Source organism: Nerophis ophidion, linkage group LG25 (assembly GCF_033978795.1).
Source record: "Nerophis ophidion isolate RoL-2023_Sa linkage group LG25, RoL_Noph_v1.0, whole genome shotgun sequence".
NCBI lineage: Eukaryota > Metazoa > Chordata > Actinopteri > Syngnathiformes > Syngnathidae > Nerophis > Nerophis ophidion.
In genome coordinates, this window is record NC_084635.1 from 24024229 (window position 1) to 24050217 (window position 25989).

Consider the following 25989-nt stretch of genomic DNA (forward strand, 5'->3'; position numbering starts at 1 on the left):
ACTGAAATTCTTCACCCGCATAAAGTACATCCTTAAAAATACGCTTTTGGCGCAAACAAACGCTCCAGTGTTGTTCTCTGGCTCTTAGCAAATTGAGTGAAGAATCGCTAATCAAAAAACCTAACAGAATAAACCTTTGTCTACAACTAAGAGATCATGTGTTCCGAGTCACATGGTTCAAGTAGAAACACACCTAATCGGAGAACCTTGAAGTCGGATTGTTGTGGAGGACGTTTGTGAGCCAACCTGTTTTGCAGCATCAAAAAAAAACAAGAGGGTGTGGGCCTTATTCATTTCTCCAGGACAAGCTATTTCATTGCGCTCAACACTGAGCCTGGTGAATGTCTGTGTTGGTAACTGGCGCCCAGCCAAGCAAGCATACAAAACTCAAAAAAGAAAGAAAGTCAGTGGGGAGGAACTTGGCTCAGCTTTTTTAGAACTGAGTCTTAATTCACTCCCTTGCAAACACCAAGGCAAAGTTGCAGTACCAATACAGACTGTTCTACAATACTACAACAGTATACCAGCAAGTCTAGCACTGATTTTCTTAAAGATGTTTTTTTTCTGCTCATCTGAACATCCCAAAGAGTATTTGTTTCATAACAACAGAAAAATCCCAAAACAGCAAGAGAAGTGCTGCTGGGTATGACCTTTAATATCAAAAGGCTGACCAACGCCTTTGTGTGATAGAACCCCCCTCAAAACCCCACAAATGCAACACTCACCTTCTCCAGCTGTTGTCCGGAGGAGGGGAGAGGTATACCGTTCCATACGGAGAGCTCTCTATGTGGGTTTGGTCAAGGACAAATTTTGGCAGAATACACAAACACATCATCGTAACATAGCTGTAGACCAAAACATTCTATAATCTTACAAATACAAATGCAATAAATGTTTATGTACATTAAAATGAGTAGGACTGCAGAACATTATGTTATAAGTAGTGACTGTTTTAAAATTTTACTATATAAATAAATAAACCTCGACTCCAGAACAGACAGACAAATGAGTATGTTCGAAACACATTATATTTAGGATTTTGATTGACAACATAAAAAAACTGTTGCACTCTTACTAGTTACTGTGATTTCAAGGTTCAAGGTTCAAGCTTTATTTGTCACATGCAGAACACACTGCAGTGAAATGCTTTTTTGCATGCTCTTCAGATATTGCGTACAGTGGATTCCAAACTCTAGTTGCGGAATCTAATACACTAAATACAAAAAAATACAACAATTGAATAGCTCTGATGTACATTAAATACAAAACAGTTAAGTTGTACAATAGTCACAGAAGTTATGGTAGAAGTATCAGTACAAGTAGAAGTACAGTAGTCAAGTACAGTACCAGTGCAAGATCAATTAGCGTAACAGTATATACAGTGGGGCAAAAAAGTATTTAGTCAGCCACCGATTGTTCAAGTTCTCCCACTTAAAATGATGACAGAGGTCTGTAATTTTCATCATAGGTACATTTCAACTGTGAGAGACAGAATGTGAAAAAAAATCCAGGAATTCACATTGTAGGAATTTTAAAGAATTTATTTGTAAATTATGGTGGAAAATAAGTATTTGGTCAACCATTCAAAGCTCTCACTGATGGAAGGAGGTTTTGGCTCCAAATCTCATGATACATGGCCCCATTCATTCTTTCCTTAACACGAATCAATCGTCCTGTCCCCTTAGTAGAAAAACAGCCCCAAAGCATGATGAGTTGCATCCCAAGAACACCATACCTACTGTGAAGCATGGGGATGGAAACATGCTTTGGGGCTGTTTTTCTGCTAAGGGGACAGGACGATTGATCCTTGTTAAGGAAAGAATGAATGGGGCCATGTATCGTGAGATTTTGAGCCAAAACCTCCTTCCATCAGTGAGAACTTTGAATTGTAAGTGAATTGTAAGTGTCTTGCCTACAGTAAAACATAGTAGCGGCAGAATTATGGTGAGGTGCTGCATGAGCACTGTCGCTACTGGAAAACTGTGGTTCGTTTACGGGACCGTACAAATTCCAACGTGTACCGTAATGTCCATTCGAAAGCGGATCATGATTCTATCCCTTGTAAACCCACCCCCAACACAACAACTGCGTGGCTGAGGAAACTAAAAGTGATGGAATGAGGTATGTCGTTTCCAGACGTGAACCCGATTGAGCACTGGTGGGGCATCCTGAAGTAAAAGGTGAAGGAGCACAAGTTGTCTAACATTTAACCAGCTGTGTGATGTCATTTGTAACCAAAATTATTAGGCAGTGCTAAATAACAATGGTACTCACACAAAATATGGACATTTTGGCCACAATCTGGACTCATTTACTGTTCACTTTGTTTACCAGGTACTCAAGACAATTATTTTCAGGTGACAGTAAATCTAGTCTGCTTTGCAAGCTTTACACTGACTACTCTGTTATATCCTCATATACTTTCATTAGCATGATCCTTTGAGGAGACAATATGTGATTGCTAAAATACGAGGTCTCTACTCACTTTTGTGAGCTTCTGTATCTAATACTTACAGTGGACACAAAAAACAAAATATTTTTCGATAAATGACCCAAAAAATAAACAGAGAACAATCTTTGCAGTTCCTCCACTTGGAAAAAAACAAGGACAATAATTTAGTCAATCTTGTTGTTGGACTTACATTGCATCTGGAAAATATTTGCAGCCCTTGAATTTTTCCATATTTAGTTTTATTACAGCCTTATTCCAAAATGGAATAAATTCAGTTGTCCTCAAAATTCTACACACAATACCCACTAATGACAAATGAACTTTTAAAAAAAATGTTTAGACATGTTTGCGAATTTAAGAAAAATAAATACATTAATCTACATTATATTAACAAGAGTATTCGCATCACTTGCCATGAAGCTCAAAACTGAGTTATGGAGCATCCTGTTTGAACTGATCATTCTTGAGTTGCTACAGCCTATTTGGAGTCCACCGATGGGAAATTCACTTGGTTGGACATATTTTGGGAAGGCACACACCTGTCTATATATAAGGTCCCACACTTGACAGTGTATGGCAGAGCACAAACCAAGTAATAAATGGACGGAATTGTCTGTGGACCTCCCAAATGGATTGCTTCAAGGCACACATTTGGAGAAGAGTATACAAAAATACAGTTTCTGCAGCCTTTACAGTCCCAATGAACACAGTGGCCTCCATCATTTGTACAAACCTTGTTTCCATATGAGTTGGGAAATTGTGTTAGATGTAAATATAAACGGAATACAATTATTTGGAAACAATTTTCAACCCCATATTCAGTTGAATATGCTACAAAGACAACATATTTGATGTTAAAACTTTTTTTTGCAAATAATCATTACTTTAGAATTTGATGCCAGCAACACGTGACAAATAAGTTGGGAAAGGTGGCAATAAATACTGATAAAGTTGAGGAATGTTCATCAAACATCCCACAGGTGTGCAGGCTGATTGGGAACAGGTGAGTGCCATTATTGGGTATAAAAAAAGCTTCCCAAAAATGCTCAGTCTTTCACAAGAAAGGATGGGGCAAGGTACACCCCTTTGTCCACAACTGTGTGAGCAAATAGTCAAACAATTTAAGAACAACGTTTATCAAAGTGCAATTGCAAGAAATTTAGAGATTTCAACATCTACGGTCCATAATATCATCAAAAGGTTCAGAGATTCTGGAGAAATCACTCCACGTAAACCCGACATTGAATGACCATGACCTTCGAACCCTCAGGTGGTACTGCATCAAAAACCCACATCAGTGTGTAAAGGATATCACCACATGGGCTGAGGAACACTTCATAAAACCACTGTCAGTAACTACAGTTGGTTGCTACATCTGTAAGTGCAAGTTAAAACTCTATTATGCAGAGCCAAACCCATTTACCACAATACCCTGAAACGCCGCCGGCTTGGCTGGGCCCAAGCTTACCTAAGATGGACTGATGCAAAGTGGAAAAGTGTTCTGTGGTCTGACGAGTCCACATTTCAAATTGATTCTGGAAATATTCGAAGGGGGGGGGGGGGGGGGCCGAACCATCCAGACTGTTATCGACGCAAAGTTCAAAAGCCAGCATCTGTGATGGTATGGGGGTGCATTAGTGCCCAAGGCATGGGTAACTTACACATCTGTGAAGGCACCATTAATGCTGAAAGGTACATACATGTTTTGGAACAACATATGCTGCCATCTAAGCGCCGTCTTTTTCATGGACGCCCCTGCTTATTTCAGCAAGACAATGCCAAGCCACATTCAGCACGTGTTACAACAGCATGGCTTCGTTAAAAAAAAAAAAAAAATAATAATAATAATAATAATAAAAAGAGTACGAATACTTTCTTGGCCCGCCTGCTGTCCAGACCTGTCTCCCATCCAAAATGTGTGGCACATTATGATACGACAGCAGAGACCCCGGACTGTTGAACGACTGAAGCTCTACATAAAACAAGAATGGGAAAGAATTCCACTTTCCAAAGCTTCAACAACTAGTTTCCTCATTTCCCAAACGTTTATTGAGTGTTGTTAAGAAAAAGTGATGTAACACAGTGGTGAACATGCCCTTTCCCAACTACTTTGGCACGTGTTGCAGCCATAAAATTCTAATTTAACTATTATTTGCAAAAAATAAAATGAAGTTTATGAGTTTGAACATCAAATATGTTGTCTTTGTAGTGCATTCAACTGAATATGGGTTGAAAAGGATTTGCAAATCATTGTATTCCGTTTATTGTTACATCTAACACAATTCTCAACTCATATGGAAACAGGGTTTGTAAATGGAGGACGTTTGGAACAACCAGGACTACTCCTAGGGCTGGCCGGAAGTCAAAACTTGACGATCAGGAGAGAAGGGTCCGAGTCAGGGAGGAGATCATGAACCCGATGGTCACTCTGTCAGAGCTACAACATTCCTCTGTGGAGATAGGAGAACCTTACAGAAGGACAACAATGAGAAACATTCTCTCGTCCTGATGACACAGAGATTGAACTATTTGGCGGGAATGCCAGGCATCATGTTTGAAGGAAACCAGGGACCGCTCATCACCAGGCCAACAGCATTAAAACAGTGAAGGATGTCACACATGCACTAGGTGTGGTGAGATTATCCTCTGCATTTGACCCTGGGAGGTGAGGGGAGCAGTAGGCAACAGCGGTGGCCGCGCCCGGAAATAATTTTTGGTGATTTAACGCCCAATTCCAACCCTTGATGCTGAGTGCCAAGCAGGGACGTAATGGGTCCCATTTTTATAGTCTTTGGTAGGACTTTGCCGAGGTTTGAACTCACGACCTACCGATTTCAGGGCGGACACTCTAACCAGGACAATGAACCTGAGCACAGAGCCCAGAAAACAAAAAATAACTTCAGAACCATTCTGTAACTGTCCTTGAGTCAGAGCCCAGACTTGAATCCAACGCTTCCCATCCAACCTAAAGGAGCTTGAAAGGTGGTGCACAGAGAACTGGGCGAAACTACCCAAAGAAAAGTGTGCCAAACTTGTGGTATCGTTATCAAATACTTGAGGCTGTAAATTTGGTCAGAGGTGCATCAACAAAGTTTTAAGCAAAAGCTGTGAATACTTATGTACACAAGTTTTTTTAGTATGTTTGATTTTCTAAACATTTCAAAAAGCTCTAAAAAAAAATAAAAAAAAATAAATGGGGTTAAAATTTCGTGTGGAAAATATGGTGTGTAAAATTTTGATGACAATAATGCATTTTTTTCCATTTTGGAATAAGGCTGTAAGATAAAATGTGGAGCAAGTGAGGCACTGGTAATACTCTCCGGATGCACTGTACGTCTTCTTATAGGGTCAACTCCCGTCTGTTATGTACTTTGACAAGTTGCGAGGCCTGTCTGCTATCCTGTCTTCAAACCATAAAAATAAAAGGACGTAATACACAAATACAAAGGTTCTTCCACATTTTTCAGTTGAAGACCCACTTCAAAAAGAGACACACTTTCACACAACATCCTAGAACTAGAAGAAATGTACAAGTATCTGCATGTTGCCTCAGTGTACTAGAGATGCGTGGTTTGCGGTCTCATCCACGGAGTCCGCGGGTAAACCGCGGGTCGGACGGTTGACATGACGAATAAATAGATTTTAATTAGATTCGGGCGGGTGGCGGTTGAACCATCCGGAAATATTTGATATACATGGTTCTGGGATCGGTATCCTTTGCCATTGAAAGAGCCATTTAAAACCTGTGTCATAAAGCGAAGAAGTCAATAGGAGACGCTATTTTTATCTTGGATGACTGTCGGCAGTCACCCAGATATTAAATATTAGTGGGTACTATGAAGTCATTGGCTTTGTCGCCTTCTACATCATGCACAATCTGCTTATCAGTCCAGCACCATGTTGTGTGTGGCTTCGGCATCAATAGGCACACGACTACAAGGCATACTGGGTGACACAGAGTACACTAAAGGTTGTGATATAAACAATTGTAACACTCTTAGTAATATGCGCCACGCTTTGAAGCCACACCAATTAAGAACGACAAACACATTTCGGGAGAACATCCTCACAGTAACACAAAAAACGCAACACAACAAATACCCATAATCCTTTGTATTCATGACACTTCCTGACTACTTTATACACTACAAACACCCCCCCCCCCCCCCCCCCCCCCCCCCCCCCCACCCCGGTGCGTCGGTAAGGTGGGCGGGGTTGGGGGCGCAGGGGTGTAAAATATATTCAGGACGTGTCATGAATACAAATGATTATGGGTATTAGTTGTAATACATTTATGTTGTGTTACTGTGAGGATGTTCTCCCGAAATGTGTTTGTCAATCTTGTATTGTGTGGCTTCACAGTGTGGCGCATATTAGTAAGTGTTAAAGTTGTTTATATCACAACCATCAGTGTACTCTGTATCACCCAGTGATACTACGTGTGATTGCGGAAGCTGCACGCAACATGTTGCTGGACCAACAATCAGTTTGTACATGTTGTTGAAGGTGTCAAAGGCAATGGTTTCACAACATAACCATATTCTTTTCATCAAGATGAACGCTTTTGAATGGTCGCGAGAACGTTAGCGGCTCCAATTGACTTGATTACTCTGTGAAACAGGTTTAAATAGCTGTGTGAGTGGTAAAGGTGGCCAACCTCTGATGTAATTCAGCGGGCGGTTGGCAAGCGGGTACATCTCTACAGTGTACTTACTATACATCCAGATTGGAAGTAGGGCATCAAAATTAAAACATTACAAAAACAAAATTTTAGAGGATTGACGCAGAAAGACTAATAAATATGTACATTTCTCAAAACTCAAGTGACAGACCCCCACAAACTTCCCCTAGAGCAGGGGTCGGCAACCTTTACCACTCAAAGAGCCATTTCGACCCATCCATCCATCCATTTTCAACCGCTTATTCCCTTTCGGGGTGGCGGGGGGCACTGGCGCCTTCGACCCGTTTCACAAAATAAAGAAAACAATGAGCGCCACAAAACTCTTTTGAAATTTAAAATGAAATAACACTGCATACGGAGTTTTTTATTGCTTTGTGCTATGTATAAACCAGGGGTCTAAGACACGCGGCCCGCACCTTGATTTGAAAATGTAATGCTAGTGCGGCCCGCGGGTTTTAGATGAATGCCGCTTTTATTATTATTAAGGTTTATTTTAAATAGGGACAGATACAAAAAACATAGACATCTGAAACAGTTATCCAATGTATGCATCATAGTGTTTGTAGCCAAAGCTAATTTACAACACTTGTCGCCTTGACAGTATCATACTTTCCAACCCTCCCAAATTATCCAAGAAACTCCCGTATTTCTGAGCAACCATACTCCCGATTGTCTACTAGTTTTCGCCCAGATAACAATAATAATGAGTGCTACAAAGGCACAGTCTTTAGCACCCTCTACGTCATGTACAACAGCTTACTAGCCCACGTCACATGTTGAAAGTGGCATCTGTAAACACTCGCAATCGACTGCAAAGCATACTTGTTCAACAGCCATACAGGTCACACAGAGTGTTCGTTTAAAACACTTTAACACTCTTACTAATATGCGCCACAATGTGAACCCACACCAAACAAGAATGACAAACACATTTCGGGAGAACATTCGCTCTGTAACACAACAGAACAAATACCCAGTATCCCATGCATCCCTAACTCTTCCAGGCTACATTATACACCCCGCTAGCACCTAACCCCCCTCCCACCTCTCATCCGTGCGTCGGTTGAGGTGGCCGGGGCTGGGGGGGGCAGGGTTTGGTGCTAGCGGGGGTTTATAATGTACCCCGGAATAGTTAGGGATGCATGGGATTCTGGGTATTTGTATTGTTGTGTTTATGTTGTGTTACAGAGGGGATGTCATTCTTTTTTGGTGTGGATTCACAGTGTGGCGCATATTAGTAAGAGTGTTAAAGTTGTTTATATCACAACCCTCAGTGTAACCTGTATGGCTGTTAAGCAAGTATGCCTTGCAGTCACATTCGTGTGTTACCTGAAGCTGTATACTACATATGACTGGCCGACACACAAATAACAAGGTGTAAAAGCGTGCGCGATAACATGTTTAAGAGGACGTTGAAGGAAATGCCATCGCGGCACTCCCTCGATATTGAAATCCGTGTGAAAATTGGAGAATGTTAGCCCCGGGTGATTCCTGGGAGAGGCACTAAAATCCAAAAACCTCCCGGAATAATCGGGGGGTCGGCAATTATGCAGCTGAGCCACATCAGAGTGATCAAAGAGCCGCATGCGGCTCCGGAGCCGCGGGTTGCCGACCCCTGCCCTAGAGTTAAGCATCTGGCTATGTGAAGATGTACTGTTAAGAGACCTAGTCATCACAACCATCAAATTGATGCAAAAGTTGCACTTTATTTCAATGTAACATGTAGTTAAGGCTTCAACAAAAAATGCAACATTGTTGTAAAGATATTCAGTAAGTTTAATAACTTCCTGAAATCTGGTTAGTGAAAATCACTTCTTGTTAAGAAACAAAGCGAGATCCGATCTGGTTAAGCACAAAGAAGTACGCAGTATTATTGTTCAGCTTCCCCTGTTTACATTCAAGCTCTCATTCTAAACATAACTACAGGCAAAGGAGTAAAAATGATCACTTTTGAGTTGCCTTTTTGTTCACTTGTAAGGTTTTTGGAAGCCGGAACGACTTTGATCAAAGCGGAAAGACAATACTTTCATAGTGCAAACATCACATTTATTATACTTTTAACATTGTCTCTAAATATGAAGGAACCTACTATTAAACATTGCATATACAAACCCTGTTTCCATATGAGTTGGGATATTGTGTTCGATGTAAATATAAACGGAATACAATGATTTGCAAATCATTTTTAACACACATTCAGTTGAATATGCTACAAAGAAAACATATTTGATGTTCAAACTTACAAACATTTTTTTTACAAATAATCATTAACTTTAGAGTTTGATGCCAGCAACACATGACAAAGAAGTTGGGAAAGGTGGCAATAAATACTGATAAAGTTGAGGAATGCTAATCAAACACTTATTTGGAACATCCCACAGGTGTGCAGGCTAACTGGGAACAGGTGGGTGCCATGATTGGGTATAAAAACAGCTTCCCAAAACTCAGTCTTTCACAAGAAAGGATGGGGTGAGGTACACTCCTTTGTCCACAAATGCGTGAGCAAATAGTCAAACAGTTTAAGAACAACGTTTCTCAAAGCGCAATTGCAAGAAATTTAGGGATTTCAACATCTATGGTCCATAATATCATCAAAAGGTTCAAAGAATATGGAGAAATCACTCCACGTAAGCGGCATGGCCGGAAACCAACATTGAATGACCGTGACCTCAGACGGCACTGTATCAAACACCGACATCAATCTCTAAACGATATAACCACATGGGCCCCAGGAACACTTCAGAAAAACACTGTCACTAAATACAGTTCGTTGCTACATCTGTAAGCGTAAGTTAAAGCTCTACTATGCAAAGCGAAAGCCATTTATCAACAACATCCAGAAATGCCGCCGGCTTCTCTGGGCCCGAGATCTTCAAAGAGATCTCGGGCCTGATGCAAAGTGGATAAGTGTTCTGTGGTCTAACGAGTCCAAATTTCAAATTTTGGGGGGAAATATTCGACATTGTGTCATCCGGACCAAAGGGGAAGCAAACCATCCAGACTGTTATCGACGCAAAGTTCAAAAGCCATCATCTGTGACGGTATGAGGGTGCATTAGTGCCCAAAGCATGGGTAACTTACACATCTGTAAAGGCACCATTAATGCTGAAAGGTACATACAGGTTTTAGAACGACATATGCTGCCATCTAAGCGCCACCTTTTTCATGGACGCTCCTGCTTATTTCAGCAAGACAATGCCAAGCCACATTCAGCACGTGTTACAACAGCGTGGCTTCGTAAAAAAAGAGTGTGGGTACTTTCCTGGCCCGCCTGCAGTCCAGACCTGTTTCCTATCGAAAATGTGTGGCGCATTATGAAGCGTAAAATACGACAAAGGAAACCCCGGACTGTTGAACGACTGAAGCTCTACATAAAACAAAAATTGGAAAGTATTCCACTTTCAAAGCTTCAAAATATTGTTTCCTCAGTTCCCAAACGTGTATTGAGTGTTGTTAAAAGAAAAGGTGATGTAACACAGTGGTGAACATGCCCTTTCCCAACTACTTTGGCACGTGTTGCAACCATGAAAATCTAAGTTATTATTATTTGCAAAAAAAAAAATCAAGTTTATGAGTTTGAACATCAATTATCTTGTCTTTGTAGTGCATTCAATTGAATACGGGTTGAAAAGGATTTGTAAAACATTGTATTCCGTTTATATTTACATCTAACACAATTTCCTAACTCATATGGAAACGTGGTCTGTAAGTCAGGAATTAAAAGCTGTTATGAGGGAAGGTATTTTACACCTACCACATGAAACATTGGACAGGCCATTAAATCATTGCTCATGAGGCAGTAAATAAACACTCACCCTCTTTCAAATGGGGGCGTACTGTTGGTTCAGTGTGCAATGTATGTTACATGCAAATATAACATATTGGGTGTGAATCCATAAAGCAATCTCTAGAGATTTTCACTTGCCTGTTGGAGACCAGTTCGCAGAGAAATGGATGCCAGGTATTAGCTGAACGACAACCTTCACTATCAACAGAGCCATTTTGCTCCAAAAAGCATATCATATCTTATAAATTTTATAAAAGTTGTAGTTTGAAAAAAATATTAAAAAGGAATCTAAGTGGAATTAAACCCTCTACTTTCTTCTGGCATTTTTCTTCTCAGAGCTGAGGTCGCACACTCAAGAACCAAATCTCTCTTAAACATTTCACAGTACACACCCTCCCTTTAGCTTTCCTTGCTCGTGCTTATCTAATCACCATACATATTCACAACCTCACAGACGATCGGAAATAGAAAAACTCTACAAAAATTAACATTTCCCACACACCAAACAAGGTGAATTGAAAAATGTAGGCACATTTTTCCTCTACAAACACATTTTTTGAGTTGTGTAATAATACTTGAGCCTTTGTATGTCATTACATCAACTGTTGATATATTAGATGCAATTCAAACTTCAAAAACAGCAACATTTTCATGAAACTGATTTAAGATTAAGATTTCACATTATTTACGTGATGGTACAAACAGGTCCTTCTAATCATCCCAACAATGAAACAAGCCAAGTCTGCAGCTTCTTCAAGAGAACAATCTCCCCACCCTTGAACAGAACTCTCTCATTCACATGTAACTTGACTGCAGATTAAGCATTCACAATGTCATTCAAGCATAAATCTTGCTGACCATCTCTGCATTGCTTCAATTAACATGATGACTAGTTTAGAGGCTACACCTGGCTACATTTATGTAGACTCTCTTAGGACTGCAGCAAATACCTCCATTTGAAAAATTTGCTTAGTAAACCCAATTTCCACATAGCACAACAGCATGTGATGAAGACAAAACATTAAAATATCAGACTGTTAAAGCTTTAGTATGGTAGGATATCTGCCGCCCATGCTTGTCAATGGGTCTGCGATGGGGAGCGTTGATGCGGTTGCGTTCCCTGTGCACTCTCTCAACCAGCCCATGGTGGCGAGTACCTCGAACGGAATCCAGTCCCGATGGAAAGCCAGCCTGCAAAAAAATATCAAAATATAATACTGCATTGCCCTTATTAATGACATTTTGAATACACTGGCACGCTGGTTTTTGTAAGCCCCCGTTTTCTTAATTTTTGGTGTTTGATGACATTTTTCGTACACTGTCTAGTTCAGAAGTGGGTAAACTTTCTGGCTCAGGTGCCACATTGGCTTGTGAAATCTGACAGACGGGCCGGGGAAGCACATGATGCATTTCAAGGCATATCATATCTGTTGGCACTAAGAGTAGGCTTCTCAAACATGGGCTATTTTAATCATAATACATCTATTTTCAACAATATCATATCACCAAAGAAACATACAAATGGTAATAAAGGGCTAACACTTAGGTTCTGTTTCAGTGGACCAGGTGTTGTTGATCACCCATTTTTGAAAATGCATAGAAGTCTACTATCAGTTTTGTTGTGGCAAATCTCAAAAAAGATCTTTGCTCAATTCCATCCATCCATCCATTTTCTAACGCTTGTCCCTTTTTGGGTCGCAGGGGTTGCTGGAGCCTATCTCAGCTGCATTTTGTTTTAATATTTAGCGGGCCGCATTTAAAGGACCAACTGGCCTGATGAGGCCAGCGGGCTGTAGTATACCCAGCCCTAGTCTAGGTCATGGGTGTCTAACTCATTTCAGCTCAAGGGCCACATGGAGGAAAATGTATTGCCAAGTGGGCCGGACTTGTAAAATCATGGCATGATAATGTAAAAATAAAGACAATTTCATATTTTCTCTTTGTTTTGCTTTGGCAAAAAAAATAGAACAAACATTCTAAAAATGTAAAAATCACAAATAATTGTATTGACTTCAAGAGAATTCGACGTGACTTCAAGTTAGTTGAAAATTCTGAGGAAAAAAATGTATTTAATTTAAAAAACACAATTAAGAACACAATAAACGTAGACTTTGTCTCAAGTGTATCTACAAATCCATATAACTAAGTCACAGCCTGTCTGGAATTGAAAAGATTGAATAATAAAGAGATAAAACCTCTTATTGGTCTTAATTACCTAATTTGTCATATCCACTTATTAATCCTGTGCTCGTTCAACAAACCCTACAAACAGCGGTAGAAACTATTCATGAGGTCCGAGTTACACTCTGTGTTTAATTTTCTCTTTTTCAACAGAAACATTTAGGGGCTAATGGGTACAAAATAACTTCACGTTCGAAGCAGAGGACTTAAAACGGCAGGTTTTACATTTCATTTGAATCAAGGTAAAAGAACCGCAGCCACGCTTTACTGAGTACCTCTTGCTTGGCCTCAGTATAAACCATTTGCTTGCCTAACAGAATTGCTATCGCAACATCCAGTTGACACATTTAAAACAACAGTTTCTTTCATCAAAAAACAGCTAATCTTTATACTTAGCAAACTCCTCTGGCGGGGGCCGTACGTTTGACATCTGTGGTCTAGGTAATTGTGCATCATAAAATTTAGACAAATTAGTGTCATTGTCATTCTGCAGGATGTATTTCCTAAAGGCTACGTATACACTGCAGGTTAGTATGTCCAGTTCAGATTTTTTTGTCAAATGTTATTTTTTATGTAGTCGTTCACATTATAAAAAGTTTGATTTCTCATGAGAACGCACACTGACCAACATGCAGAAATTACGTTAGGCCTGGGCCGATAACAAATTTTGCTTGACGATATATTGACCTAATTTATTGCTGATAAATGATATTATTGTCAACATTATCTTAAAACCAAATAATAATTGAATACAAAGGGTATACAAGTATACCCTTTGAAAAGCAATGAACATGTATTTCTCGTATATTTTAACATTGTAATTACAATGTATGAAGGAAGTAGTCAAGCTCATTTTTAAAAAGTCGAAGACTAAATTAGAGCCACTGAATAGGTGTACGCTTCATAATCCGAGTTGCCAACTAATTGTCAAGACAGTCAATGACTATAACGACCATCAAAATAGTTGCAACCCAATGAGCCGACCAAAAACAGTCATTTTCTAACTCAAAAACATTAACCTGCAGCAGATGGATTGCAAAGAAGACATTACTTTTTAACCATGGGAATGGAAAAAGTGAGTTTGAAGGACTCTGCTGAAAAGAGGTGGGTGTTGTCCGCTGAACTAAAGAAATAAATATTTGAAAACCATGACTGACGTGAGCATGTAGACGACTTGGTGAAGCAGCGCGAGCATTGCACTTTACAATCTGCAAAATGTGAGTAGATAATGCCAGCCAAGAGTGTTAAAATATTATCTAATATCTACGCATAGAGAAGCTGCAGGAAGGAGATACTGTCGAAAGCTGTTGTCTGAGGTAAATAATCATTATCATTATCATTACATTGCCTCTCAAAACAACTGTAGTTTTTATAAGTGTAATCTATTTTATTGTTTATGACAGTGGTCCCCAACCTTTTAGTATCCGCGGACTGGTCAACGCTTAATAATTTTTCATGAAAAAGGGACGTTTTTGTCATGAAAAAGGGAGATTTTTGTGGTCGGTGCATTAATTGTAAGTGTATATTGTGTTTTTTAATGTTGATTTAATTGAAAAAAAATAAATAAAAATAACATTTATTTTTTAATTTTTTTAAAAATAAAAATTAATAAAAAATTATTCTGCGGCCCGGTACCAATCAGGCCACGGCCCGGTGGTTGGGGACCACTGGTTTTTGATACAAAAGTTATTACCCAGAAGTATGTGATTCTTCTTAAAAAGCATGTTGCATGTTCAGAAGTATGTGATTCTTCTTAAAAAGCAAGTTGCATGTTAAAATTGTAGTGATTTTTGGGGAACCAGAACAGCATAATGTAATTACCATCCAAACCTAAATGGATTATACATGTATTGCGCCTTTCTACCTTTAAGGTACTCAAAGTGCTTTGACACTATTTCCACATGCACCTATTCATACACATATTCATACACCCATCAGGAGCAAGGGTGAAGTGTCTTGCGCAAGGACACAACGGACGTCACTCCGATGGCAGAAACTGGCGATTGAACCAGGAACCCTGAAGGTTGTTGGCATGGACACTCTACACACCTTGCCGGACTGTCTTTCCACCATGTCTTAGGTCATCACTGTGGCCTCCTACGGGTCGGATGCGACCTAACACCTCCCTAGGGAGGCGTTCGGTGAGCATTCTGTCCAGATGCCCTAACCACCTCATCTGGCTCCTCTCGATGTGGAGAAGCAGCGGATTTACTCTGAGCTCCTTCCACATGACAGAACTTCTTACTACCTGTCTGTCGCCACCCGTAGGAGGAAACTCACTTTGACCGCTTGTACGCGTGATTTTGTCCTTTCGGTCATAACCTAAAGCTCATGACCATAGGTGAGGATAGCAACAAAGGTTAACCAGTAAATTGAGAGCCTTGTCTTTCAGCTCAGCTCCATCCCTACCACGACTGACAGATGAAGGGTCTGCACCACTGCAGGTGCGGCACAAATCCACTGTCGATCTCACGATCTACTCTTCTCACTCGTAAACAAGACCCTGAGGTACTTAACTAATCCTTGTAGGGTCCCCAACCCGTAGATGGCAGTCCACCCCTGTACAAAACTGTCGCATTTGTGTGATATCGATGGGAGTGTTTTCATGCATATTTGTGCGTGCTATCATAATGTACTCAAGCTAGCTTTGTTAGCATTAGCCAATATAGTAACACATATTCAAGTGTGTGTTAGTATCATTAATTTACAATGGCATTCTTCTTGTATTGTTTCTGCTTCACAAATTCCTCAGTAAATTCAACATGACATCATCGTGGAGTTATTGAGTTTGTTTAGCTAATTTGGAGAACTAGTTCCGCAAGCTAGTGGGTCCATGACGATGACTTCTGTTGTGTTTGATCAGCCGTTCTACTGCTTTGTTACAGGCAACGTCTGGAAATAATTAAGGTATGTAAATAAAAATGTACACAATGTTTCTATACAAATATCTTATTTCACAACATTTATATATGCAGCTTATAATCACGTGCAGATATATATGGAAAAATAATGTTTCCCCTAAAATGTTGTGGGTGTGGCTTATATACCGGTGCACTTTGTAGTCCGTAAAATACGGTAAATAAACAGAAAATACTATATATGTAAATAAACATTTCCAAAATCTTTCATACGGGTATGTATCTGCAGCTTAAGTCCAGTGCAGGTGATAAATGTAAACATATATATTTTTCTTCAACTTGGTGGGTGCGGCCTTAACCTGGAAATTACGTTACATGTGAACTTGGGAAACTTTTTTAAATATCAATTGCATTGTTCTGTTGCATTAGTTACATAACAAGTTGAAAAGTGAATATCAATCATAGTAAAACTTGACTTGACAATCTTAAGGTCAATTCCGACAAGAAAACAGAACCCCGATTAACAGTAAACCATCCAAGTGCTGCATCAAAATTTAATAGCACAAATTATAGCAATGTAAAATGAAAAAAGGCCTTCATTCGAAATTCTGTATCTGTTGTTCCAATGTGCAAAAAAAAAAAAAAATACTGTAAAAAAATGTAAGACTGACTTCATCTGCAATGCAGAATCATTTGCTTTGAATAACTTTCCTGAAAATATTCAATTAATTTCCATACTTTGTACTTTAATATTTATAGCACTGACTACTCTGAAATGTAAATCCATCCATCTGTCCATTTTTTACCACTTGTCACTTTTAGGGTGACGGGGGGGTGCTGGAGCTGCATTTGGGCAGTAGGCGGGGTACACCCTGGACAAGTCGCCACCTCATCGCAGATCATTGCTCTTTTATCAGACTTTCTGACAGCTCAAATTTGTGATGGATTATCTTCTGATAGAATATAAACTGCATTAAGCAAGCACACTCAAAGCATAACTAAGAGGTTGCTCACTTCAAAAGGGCACATCTCATCTCCTCATGACATGCTGTGCCAGATGCAGAGGTGGAATTGTTACATTAATGATGATTTGGCCTCAACTTGTGCCAAACGCAAATTTGGAATGTGTTTTACAGAAATTGAAAATCAAGCCATTTGCCTTGTTAATGTATACATTGGCCACATTTAAAACGAATCTCACATTGTAAATTATCCTATGAAAATAAGATATGGAAAAGCAGGAACAAGCGGTAGAAAATGGATTGATGGAAGAAACAAAAATGTATTCATATCATTACGCAATAAGCTTTTTTTTTTAGCTTTTACAATGTTGGAAAACTGGCTAACTGTCCACAACGGTGTGGACAGTTAGGGTAGTTGCAATATAGTATGTTAGTGTTTAGAGGCACACTTTGCTGCAGTTCTACAAACAATATACTGCTATTTGTCTGAAAACAACCCACCTGAAATTCAGTGTTGGTGTTGCTTATCTGATTGACATTGGGCAAAGACCCTCCATAGTACTGTGGTCGTGGCTGAGACAAACGAAGCTGCTGGACCTTCTGAAACTGCACCTGTCAGTTCACAAAAGAAAGAAAATAAATTAACCACTCACCTTGACCAGAATGGTGATGACACGGTGTTTTTTTTTACAAGAATTTGGTTGATTGTTGGTTAATTGTTTCCTAAAGGCCTACTGAAATGAGATCTTCTTATTTAAACGGGAATAGCAGGTCCATTCTATGTGTCATACTTGATCATTTCGCGATATTGCCATATTTTTGCTGAAAGGATTTAGTAGAGAACATCGATTATAAAGTTTGCAACTTTTGGTCGCTAATAGAAAAGCCCTGCCTTTACCGGAAGTATAAGCGCGTTGCAGGGTTCCACACATATTCACATTGTTTATAATGGGAGCCACCAGCAGTAACAGAAATTTGGACCGAGAAAACGACAATTTCCCCATTAATTTGAGCGAGGATTTAAGATTTGTGAATTAGGATATTGATAGTGAAGGACTAGAAGAAAAAAAAAAAAGAAAAATAAAGCGACGGTTACGGGCGACGGCAGTGTGAGCGTTTCAGATGTAATTAGACTCATTTACTAGGATAATTCTGGAAGATCCCTTATCTGCTTATTGTTTTAATAGTGTTTTAGTGAGATTGTAAAGACATACCTCGAGGTCGGATAGCAGCGGTGAACACGCAGTGTCTCAGAGAGAAGCCGAGGAGCCAAGCTTACAGCTGCCTTTTTGGACAGCTACTGCAGGAGGAAGTCCCATAATCCACTGATTTCTCCGGTAAGACTCAATATCACAATTTTCCCATCCAAAGACATGTTGATTGACGTAGAGAAAACATGTTCGCTTGACCGCTCTGCTTCACAACAAACAAACACCGGCTGTGTCTCTGTGCTAAAGACAGCTGCAATCCACCGTTTTCCACCAACAGCATTGTTCTTTATAGTCTATTATTAAATGAACAAATTGCAAAAGATTCAGCAACACAGATGTCCAAAATACTGTGTAATTATGCCATGAACAGAGACGACTTTTAGCCATGTTTGGTGCTGCGGTAATATGTCTCCTCCAACACGTGACGTCACGCGTACGCGTCATCATTCCGCAACATTTTCAACAAGAAACTCACGGGAAATTTAAAATTGCAATTTAGTAAACTAAAAAGGCCGTATTGGCATGTGTTGCAATGTTAATATTTCATCATTGATATATAAACTATGAGACTGCGTGGTCGGTAGTAGTGGGTTTCAGTAGGCCTTTAAAGTAATTGAGTCATTTAGGATTGTTGTTTATAATCCGCTTGGGATGGTTTCCTGCTGGCTCCGCTGTGAACGGGACTCTCGCTGCTGAGTTGGACCCGCTTTGGACTGGACTCTCGCGACTATGTTGGATCCATTGTGGATTGAACTTTCACAGTATCATGTTAGACCCGCTCGACATCCATTGCTTTCCTCCTCTCTAAGGTTCTCATAATCATTATTGTCACAGACGTCCCACTGGATCATTATTGTCACCGATGTCCCACTGGGTGTGAGTTTTCCTTGCCCTTATGTGGGCCTACCGAGGATGTCGTGGTGGTTTGTGCAGCCCTTTGAGACACTAGTGATTTAGGGCTATATAAGTAAACATTGATTGATTGATTGATTGATCAAATGGCACAAAATTGCTTGTTCTTTTGTGAGAAGATAAAACATGTATATTTCAGCTGCCATCCAAAAATAATAAAATCATAGGCTTCCTTCCAACCTATCAAAGGGCCAATATTCAAATCATAAAAATACAGACATTATTTAACATTATCAATAAATTCACAGAGAAGGAAGTCAAATGGGATATGCAATCGTGGTAGTCGGAGGTTATAATCAGATTGTAAGTAATGCATCCAAACAAGAGCAAAATAAAAAAAAAACAAAGTCTGCATTTTATTGAAAACTGCATTTTAAACTAAGACTTTACATCAGCTGATTAAAATCCATCCATCCATCCATCATCTTCCGCTTATCCGAGGTCGGGTCTCGGGGGCAGCAGCCTAAGCAGGGAAGCCCAGACTTCCCTATCTCCAGCCACCAAAATCTTAAACGGGAACCGTAATTTGGGGGAATGTTTGCCTATCATTCACAATCAATAAGAAAAGTATTCATCATATGTTTTTTTTCCATGCATTTTAACTTGTAAAAAAAATGCGAGCAAAAATCAGCTAACAATGAAGCTAATGAGATTGGCTACATTCCACCTTTAAAGCGTTTAAAAAAACCTCCAAAAGTCCTCCATCAAATTTTTTACAAACATTTTGTTATTATATTTGTTATGTAGTAACATTCACAATAACATTCAATATTTACATATTTTAGTCATTTTTATTACACGGTAGGGCTGGGCGATATATCGATATACTCAATATATCGCAGGTTTGTCTCTGTGCAATATGGAAAATGACTATATCGTGATATTCGAGTACACGTTCTCACGCAGTTACTTTTAGCTGTGGGCATTACACTACAGGCTCTTCTCGCTCGTTCCCATCTCTCCTTTTCACAGACAGCAAGTGCACCTTCTTACACACGTCACGTCATACGTCACATACGTATACGCCCTCGCTGAACAGAGAGGTAGCAGCATGGCTAACGTTAGCTGTGATGCTAGCAGAACCGTAATTGGTAATACGAGAGAAAGAAGGTGCGAATGAAGGAAGAATTATTTCCTAAGAAAACAGCAGGGGGTCCATCATCTGGCGGTGGTTTGGCTTCAAGTGGGAATATGTAGAACAAACAACTGTAATAAGTCAGGCAGATGCCGTCTTTTTGTTTTCAGGCTGCAGTTAGCATCATTAAGGGCCTTGATATGGGTCAACGATCATCTTGTGTCTGCATGGTCTAGCGCGTCGGTCTTTCAGCTAAGAACAGGTGACTTGATTTGAGGTCTACCACTTAACTTTTTAAAATTTAAATCTCTCTCTTAGTGCGTCAAAAAGCTTATTTGCCAAGTAGACGCCAATACCCTATGACTGACACTGTACCACTCATCCAAGGGAACGACAGCTAATATTCTTGGTCATATTCTCAAACTGCCTGATAACAAAACTTGCTAGATCCTAGGTCATTAAATGGCGGACCGTAGTTCTAGTCCAAAGACAGACGCCGTTCTAAATGGACTGGGACCTATAACCAAAGAATTATATACTTTACGTTTTGACAAGATGAGTGAGCAAGAAACAGAAAAATAAATACACATAGCAATCTCAAAAAAAAAAAAAGGGAAGTGAACAGTGAAAATAAACCATCCAACCCAGAGTAGACACTCATTTCTGTTATTTGTTCCCTCTGGAAGCACACAGCCAGTTTGCCTAATATGCTCAGAGGCCGTGGAACTCACAACTCTGACAATATGAAATTCCACTATGAGACAAAGCACAAAGTTCTTTACCAAACATACCCACTTAGGTATCAGCTGATGTTACAGAAAATAATCACATCTCAGATGCCCAACAGAAACAATCCATCTGAATCCTGACCAAACAGCTGCTAAGAATTCTTCTCTCAGACCATTCCAGACCTGCCAGGACAAGCTATATAGCTTGACAGTCAGTTGTTGATTATAGGCAGAAGTTGATAAAACTACAAAGCTGCTTCAATATACAGTATATATATATATACATATATATATATATATATATATATATATATATATATATATATATATATATATATATATATATATATATATATATACAGTAACTGCAGAGACTTCAAAGAAAAAGCCTCAATGTTTCTTACATTTTATTGGAAACCATTCTAAAAGATACTTGGAGCAGTTCGTTTTCGTCCTTGAATGTATTATAGCACCCAAGGCTACTTGTAATTAAAAACAATTCTTCAAGTGAAGTGTACAGATACTGCACTTGATAGCTTTAAAAGTGTCATGCTACAGATAGTTAAAAGTGTGGAACAGTGCAGAAAGGCAGTACATGAAGTTTTAGTCCAAATGATATAATATTAATTTTTTAGTTTTGATGTGGTAAAACAAATTGGTCTTATTGCCTTATTGTTTGCCCACGCACTCTTCAGAGTATACTTGTCTTTTTTTTTGATGGGCTGATGAGTTAAATCCAAACCAAGTCCAAATGATGGATGTTGCACTGGTATTTTTCACCAACCCCTCCTGTTGGCTTTCAGTCATGTTGAATTATTACTTCCACAATGTGTTGCAGCTTTTCACTGTCAATTTTGCAGGTCACAGCTAAATTACATCACCGGCATGCTTTGTTTTCAAATAATTAAAAACTCTGCCATAGGCCAAATGTATATTGTTTATTGAACATTATCTATATTGCCCATTACTGATAGGCAATAATATGTGTCTCATTTGTAGTAATTACAATTCCAATTTGGTAAATATAGTTAGATATTAAATGATACGATATAGTCATAGTTAAATACATAATTGGTATTGACTGTGCAAATAATTGCAAGTATTAGCATTTTGTTTGGTGTCTTGTAATCGGATAGAACTGTAAGTAGAGTCATTCTGTGCCGAACATTTACACTGTCATTGTGACACGGCAGCAAAGAAAAAAAAGGGGTTTTCTAGCTTTTAATATGGCAAGAGTTTTGAACAGCACAAGCAGAGCCTCTAGCAAAGCACCAATGCTCTTGAGGTGGGACACCACACTACGGTGATGTCTTTCAGCTTTAGAAAAGGTGAGCACAAGATTTCACCATGCACCACAATTGCCACAAGTTCATGTAGCATGTTTTCATAATTCCCAAGTCTAGAGATTGCTGTATAGGTGGAGTGAGGTACATGATCACCCAGGTGTTATACTGCCCGTAATTAGAATGCACAGAGCATGTCATATAGTGTATACAATAAAATTAGGTGCAAATAGTTTTCAAGCACAGGTCCGGAACATCATAATAACTTAGGTTATGGTATAGTGTGTGGTATACTGTACTATATATATATATATATATATATATATATATATATACACAGGATATATACATATGCATACATATGTATATATCCTGTGGCAGCAATTCAAGGAAGGAAATACGGTATATATATACATATATATATATACATATATATACACACACTATATTAAATTTAATTTTCGGTAACACTTTAGTATGGAGAACACATATTCACCATTAGTTAGTTGCTTATTAACATGCAAATTAGTAACATATTGGCTCTTAATTAGTCATTATTAAGTTCTTATTAATGACTTATTCTGCATGGCCATATTATACAACTAGTAAGCCAATAACTAAGAGTCTTACCTCATTAACCTCAGAATTATTCCTTATTAGTCATCCTAACCCTAACCCTTATATGTTTCCGTAGTGTCCAAGTAACTCTAAATTAAATCTTTGTTACTTTAATAAGCAACTCATTAATGGTGAGTATGTACCCCATACTAAAGTGTTACCAAATGTATTTGTATTTAAATGTATCAGCAATATTATATTAAATAATCATACAACTATATATTAAATAATCTTACAACAGAAATTATGTTTCTTTCTTTACCATCCATCAACTTCCGCCTATCCAAAGTCTGGTCACAGGCACAGCAGCCAAACCTGACACGTCCAGACTTCCCTCTCCCCATCTACTTCGTTGAGCTCTTCCCGGGGGATCCCGGGGTGCTTCCAAGCCAGCTTGGAGACATAGTCTCTCCACCGTGTCATGGGTCATCCCCATGGTCTCCTACCCGTCGGACGCGCCCTAAAACACCCCCGCAGGGAGGCGTTCAGGGGGCATTCTGACCGAGCTACCTCATCTGGCTCCTCTCAATGTGGAAGAGCAGTGGCTGTACTCTGAGCTCCTCCCGAATGACAAAGCTTCTCACCCTATCTCTAAGGGAGAGCCCCGCCATCAGACTGAGGAAACCCATTTTGACCGATTGTGCCCGTGATCTTGTCCTGTTGGTCATAACCCAAAGCTCATGACCATACGTGAGGATGGGAACGTAGATCGACCGGTAAGTTAAGAGCTTTGCCTTTCGGCGTAGCTCCTTCTTCACCACGATGGGCCAATACATGGTCCGCATTTCTGCAGACGCTGCACTGCTTTGCCTGTTGAACTCTTCCACTTGGGGCAGGATCTCCTCCCCAACCCGGGGATGGCACTCCACCCATTTCCGGGCGAGAACCATGAACTCGAACTTTGAAGTTCTGATTTCCATCTCAGTCGCTTCACATTTAGCTGTGAACCGATCCAGTGAGAGCTGAAGATCTTGGTCAGATGAAGCCAACAGGACCACATCACCCACAAAAAGCAGAGACCAAATCCTGCAGCCAGCAAATCGGATCCCCTCAACGCCCTGACTGCATGCACCCAGACATTCTGTCCATAAAAGTTGTAAACGTAATCGGTGACAAAGGGAAGCCCTGACAGGAGTACAACCCTCAGTGGAAAGAAGTCTAACTTACTGCTGGCAATGCGGACCAAGCTCTTTCTCAGTATCGCCGGAGTGGAAGAGAGACCAATCCCCAATCATAGGACTGGTTTCAGAGCCCTCGCTGTGCGTTGAAGTGAGACCGACTAGATTCAGCCAGAACTTCTCTACCTCGTGCACCAGCTCAGGCTACTTCCTTCTCAGCGAGGTGATGTTCACGTCCCAAGAGCTAGCTTCTGTAGCCGAAGATCGGGCCGCCAAGGACCCAGCCTTTAACTGCTGCCGAGCTCATAGAGCACCTGACATATATTCCCCCTCATATATGTGTTGAGCCCAGTGGAGGGGGGACCAATGATTCCTCTTTGGCTGTGTCCAGCCACCAGGTGCTTGCCATCGAGCCCCACCTCCAGGCCCGGCCCCAGAGGGAGGCCACAGTGACTAGGGATGAGGTTCGTTAAGAAATGATCAATGTTAATGCAATTATGGAATCCTCTTATCGAACCGATTCCTTGTCGAATCTCTTATCGAATCCAGATAGGTATTTGTGTGTGAACTGAGTTCCAAAAGCCATAGATGTTATGTGACTGGGCCGGCACGCTTTTTATATGGAGGAAAGGCGGACGTAATTGAGGACAACATGCGGATGTTAAAGGGTGAAGGTTTCAGGTGAGAGAGGATGCTAAAGGCACAACCCCAGTGAGCATATAGTGCTGCTATGTGCGTTGTAAATAAAAAGAATTGCTGACAAACAAATCACCAACATGGATGAGGTGCCGCTCACTTTTGAAATCCCGGTGAAGCACACTGTGGAGAAGAAGGGGACCAGCACGGTAGCGAATCGATACGCACAACGGGGCAAGAGAAGTCGGGCTTTTACTGTTGTGCTAGCTTGCTATGCTAATAGACAGAAACTGCCACCTATGGTGATTTTCAAGGGGAAGACGCTGCCGAAAGAAAAGTTTCCACCTGGAGTCATCATTAAGGCATGACGAAGGAACTCACATGGGTGTGAACAGAACGTTCAAAGTGAAGTTGTGAGCGTCATGAGAGCGATGGATGACAGACGAACACAGCTTCACCAAAACTGGGAGACAGAGTCGGGCGAGTTATGCCACAATTTGTGAATGGATCGTGGATGCTTGAGCTAAAGTGTCTGCTTGCACTGTTGTTCGAGCTTTTGCAAAAGCCGGCATCTTTTCCAAGGAGCCCCACAACAACGAGAATGACTTTCTAAATGAGGAGAGGGAATCTGGCGTGTTTGATGGAGAACTTGCCCAGCTGTTCATTTCGGCCACAGAAGATAAGTACTTTAATGGATTTGTGGATAAGGATTGATCATAAATAATGTGAGTATATTGATAAATACTTCAATAAAGTACAACCGAAGTCAGCATCCATGCATGCTGGCGTATGTTTTAAGCTAACGTATGTTTTAAGCTAGCGTATTGTTTAACCATGCCTGCGCCCAAAAACACACTGCGCCTTATTTATGCGTTAATTACAGAAATAGCACACGTAACTGACACAGCGCCTTTTAACACGGTGCGCCATATGGTCGCAGAAATACGGTATGGTGGTTTCGTTAATGGGAACTGGTTTTCAAAAAGGGATTTTAATCCATGGAATCAGTTCTTTTCTTATCGAGGCATCAGGAGAACAGGTTTTCGAACATCATCCCTAACAGTGACCCGCATCCATGCGAGCAAAACCTTGGTCCTCAATTTTAGGTATTCACAGAAGTCTTTCTTTCTTAGAATTTTTTAATGTTTGGCTTTTATTAATGTTTATGTAACATTTGAAAAATATATACAAGGCTGCAATACATATATTAACTGTATAGATTTTAGGGTGTATATTCCACCTTTGTGCCTATTAGGGATGTAATGATATGAAAATTTTATATCACAATTATCATGACCAAAATTATCATGGTTATCATTAGGGACATATACAGAGTACCGGTATTTTTTGGGACGTTATGGGGGACCGTTTTCTGCACATATGATGGATACGGCTATCGATATATATTTTTTTAATCTAGCTGACCGTTGTAAGTATGACACGCTGACCACATTCATTTAAAGTGCCGCAGCTATGCATTAAAAACA

At 39.9% G+C, this 25989-nt stretch overlaps 1 protein-coding gene across 5 annotated transcripts in view; it reads right to left on the reverse strand.

The window, feature by feature from the left end:
• The window catches only part of crtc3 (CREB regulated transcription coactivator 3), a 127337-nt gene that overhangs the window by 80414 nt on the left and 20934 nt on the right, over window positions 1–25989 (reverse strand). For all 5 annotated transcript variants that reach the window (XM_061887465.1, XM_061887466.1, XM_061887467.1 and 2 more), the window contains exons 2-4: window positions 17423–17533; window positions 11980–12111; window positions 726–784 (exon numbers count right to left, since the gene is read on the reverse strand). In XM_061887465.1, coding sequence (XP_061743449.1) covers window positions 726–784; window positions 11980–12111; window positions 17423–17533 — 302 coding nt within the window. The remainder of the gene's footprint in view (window positions 1–725; window positions 785–11979; window positions 12112–17422; window positions 17534–25989) is intronic.